The 3,085-nt window shown below is 37.5% G+C and overlaps 1 protein-coding gene across 1 annotated transcript; it reads left to right on the top strand.

Moving 5' to 3' along the window:
* Nucleotides 1-1,239, top strand: LOC118745906 (60S ribosomal protein L7-like). Its single transcript, XM_036479564.1, has 2 exons — nt 1-111; nt 184-1,239. Exon 2 carries the CDS (start codon nt 874-876, stop codon nt 1,225-1,227), a length of 354 nt encoding a protein of 117 aa, XP_036335457.1. The 5' UTR covers nt 1-111; nt 184-873; the 3' UTR covers nt 1,228-1,239.
* The last annotated feature ends 1,846 nt before the right edge of the window (nt 1,240-3,085 follow it).

A 3,085-nucleotide genomic window follows, 5' to 3' on the forward strand; every position in this document is an offset into this window, starting at 1 on the left:
TATGTTGAGGCAACAAAGAAGGCGCAGTTTGAAAATGAAATTATTAGTATGAAGTAGCAGCGCAGGCACATTTGGAAAATTATGCCGAAAAGCAAGATGGAATTTGGGAAAGTAAGTTCCTGGTTGCAGCATATCTGTGTATTAAAAAAGTATTTAATTAAATGAAATTGTGCTTAATGGAAGTGTTATAAATCGAGTGGCGTTATTTAAGATGTGCTCCAAACATTTGGCGAAATTTTATTCATCTTCTCAACGTGCTAAGTTACAAGTTAAGATGACTGCCACCACGGCCGGTAAGAAGCCCGAAGCAAAGGGCAAACAACCTTCCAGCAAGCTGCCTTCTGTCTCCGAGTCGTAGCTGAAGTTCAGCAAGAAGCAGGTCAGCAAACGTGCTACCCTGATTAAGCGTAAACTAAAGCGCTCTGCTGTGATCACGCTCTGCAAACGTGAACACTTGGTTGAGAAATATCTAACAAAATATCTCCGTGATGGACGCCGTGAGAATAAGTTGCGCCGTCTGGCAAAGAAACGCGGCCCATTCTACGTGCCTGCAAAAGACAAATTGGCTTTTGTTATCTGTATCCGCGGTATCAACAAAGTTTCACCAAAAGTCCGTAAAGTTTTATGCCTGGGTTATAATGGAAGTAACGGAACGGAGTGAACTGTCACTTAATTATCTATTGTATGGGAAATTAATGCAAATGGTTATAATGCACGTAACGTAACGTAAAACGGAACAATCTAAAATCAATAGATCCTTACGAATTCGCCGCGATTTGTTACGATTCGCCCCGTCCATTATAACCAAGGCATTACTGTTGTTCCGTTTTCGTCACATTAACCACGGTTTGTTCATCAAATTGAACCATTAATATGCTACGCATTGCCGAACCCTATATAACATGGGGTTATCCAAATCTTAAATCAGTTCGTGAATTGATCTACAAACGTGGAATTGTCAAGCACAACCATCAACGTGTCTCAATCTCTGACAACTTTGTGATCGAACGCAAATTGCGCAAAGCGCACGATATTCAGTGCGTTGTTATTTGGCGCACGAAATATTCACTTTTGGATCCCACTTCAAGAAAGCCTCCAACTTCCTCTGGCCATTCAAGCTCAACACCAACCGGCGGCTGGCGCAAGAGCGCTAATCACTACGTTGAGGTTGGTGATTTCGGTAACGGTGAAGATAAGATCAACAAACTGCTGCGCAAGATGGTTTAAAGAAATTCTTTGGTGTACAAGGTGGAGTATTTTTATTTCAAAAATATATATATCTATATATATAAAAATTAAATGTTTTTCGTATGACCGCGATGCCTGACCAAACGGCTGAACCGATTTAAATTCTGTAAAAAGTACTATTTTGGACCTTCTGTGTGGAAGGTTTTTCGATTTAAAAAATTCAAAACTTTTTGTTGTTGCCAAAAAATTAAGAATGCTGTGACGTCACGATTTCATAATTTCATACAGTTTTCTTTACATTGAATGTCACTAAACTACTAAACGGCTGGACCGATTGGGTTCATATTTGGAACATATATCAGTACCTTGAAAATAAATATTTCTACAAAAAATTTGCTCGGTAGGTGACGCTGGGGTCAGAATATTCCTAAAAATTACATTTACTTGCTGAATTGAAAAGAAATATTGGGACTTGAAACTTACACGCTAAGAGAAGGATATATCTACTATATATTTGTGGAAGTATGTATGTGTGTATGTATGTACCAGGTTTAATCCTAAACGGACGGACAGAATCGAACAAAATTTTGACAGAATATTGCCATGACACCTGGGCCTATAATAGGGTAAAAAAATTGGGATTCGACAAGGGGGCGTGGCATCTCCCATAGGCGTGAAACTTTTAATCAGCCATAACTTCGGAACTATATGTCACATGAACTTGAAATTTGGTATGCAGTCATATATATGGTAGGTGCTTACAGTAGAGTATATATAAATGACTTTGTAAAAGTGGGCGTGGCATTGTTATGCGTGAAATTTGTTATCAATCATAACTTCGGAACCATAAGTCACATGAACTTGAAATTTGGTACACAGTCATATACATGGTAGGTGCTTATAGTAGGGTATATATAAATGAGTTTGTAAAAGTGGGCGTGGCACATCCCATAGGAATATTTTATCAGCTATAACTCCGGAACTATAAGACACATGAACTTGAAATTTGGTATGCAGATATAACTATGGTAGGTGCTTACAGTAAGGTATATATAAAGGGGTTTGTAAAAGGAGGCGTGGCACATCCCATAGGCGTGGACTATTTTATCAGCTATAAATCCGAAACTATAAGTCATATGAACTTGAAATTTGTTATTCAGTCACACATATGGTATGTGCTTATAGTAGGGTATATATAAATGAGTTTGAAAAAGTGGGCGTGGCACATCCCTTGGGAATATTTTATCAGCTATAACTCTGGAACTATAAGCTACATGAACTTTAAATTTGGTATACAGACATAGACATAGATGCTTACAGTAAGGTATGTATATATAAATGAGTTTGCAGAAAGAGGCGTGGCACATCCCATAGGCGTGGAATATTTTATCAGCTATAAATCCGAAACTATAAGTCATATGAACTTGAAATTTATTATTCTGTCACACATATGGTAGGTGCTTATAGTAGGGTATATATAAATGAGTTTGAAAAAGTGGACGGGCACATCCCATGGGAATATTTTATCAGCTATAACTCCGGAACTATAAGTCACATGAACTTGAAATTTGGTATGCAGTCATATATATGGTAGATGCTTACAGTAGAGTATATATAAATGTTTTTGTAAAAGTGGGCGTGGCACATCCAATATGCGTGGAATTTGTTATCAATCATAACTTCGGAACCATAAGTCACTTGAACTTGAAATTTGGTATACAGTCATATATATGGTAGGTGCTTAGAGTACGGTATAAATAAATGAGTTTGTAGAAGTGGGCGCGGCACATCCAATAGGCGTGGAATAATTTATCAGCTATAAATCTGAAACTATAAGTCATATGAACTTGAAATTTGTTATTCAGTCATACATACATATGGTTGGCGTTTATAGTAG

The sequence above is a fragment of the Rhagoletis pomonella genome, unplaced genomic scaffold (assembly GCF_013731165.1).
Source record: "Rhagoletis pomonella isolate Grant_MI unplaced genomic scaffold, Rhpom_1.0 Rhpom_scaffold_00009, whole genome shotgun sequence".
NCBI lineage: Eukaryota > Metazoa > Arthropoda > Insecta > Diptera > Tephritidae > Rhagoletis > Rhagoletis pomonella.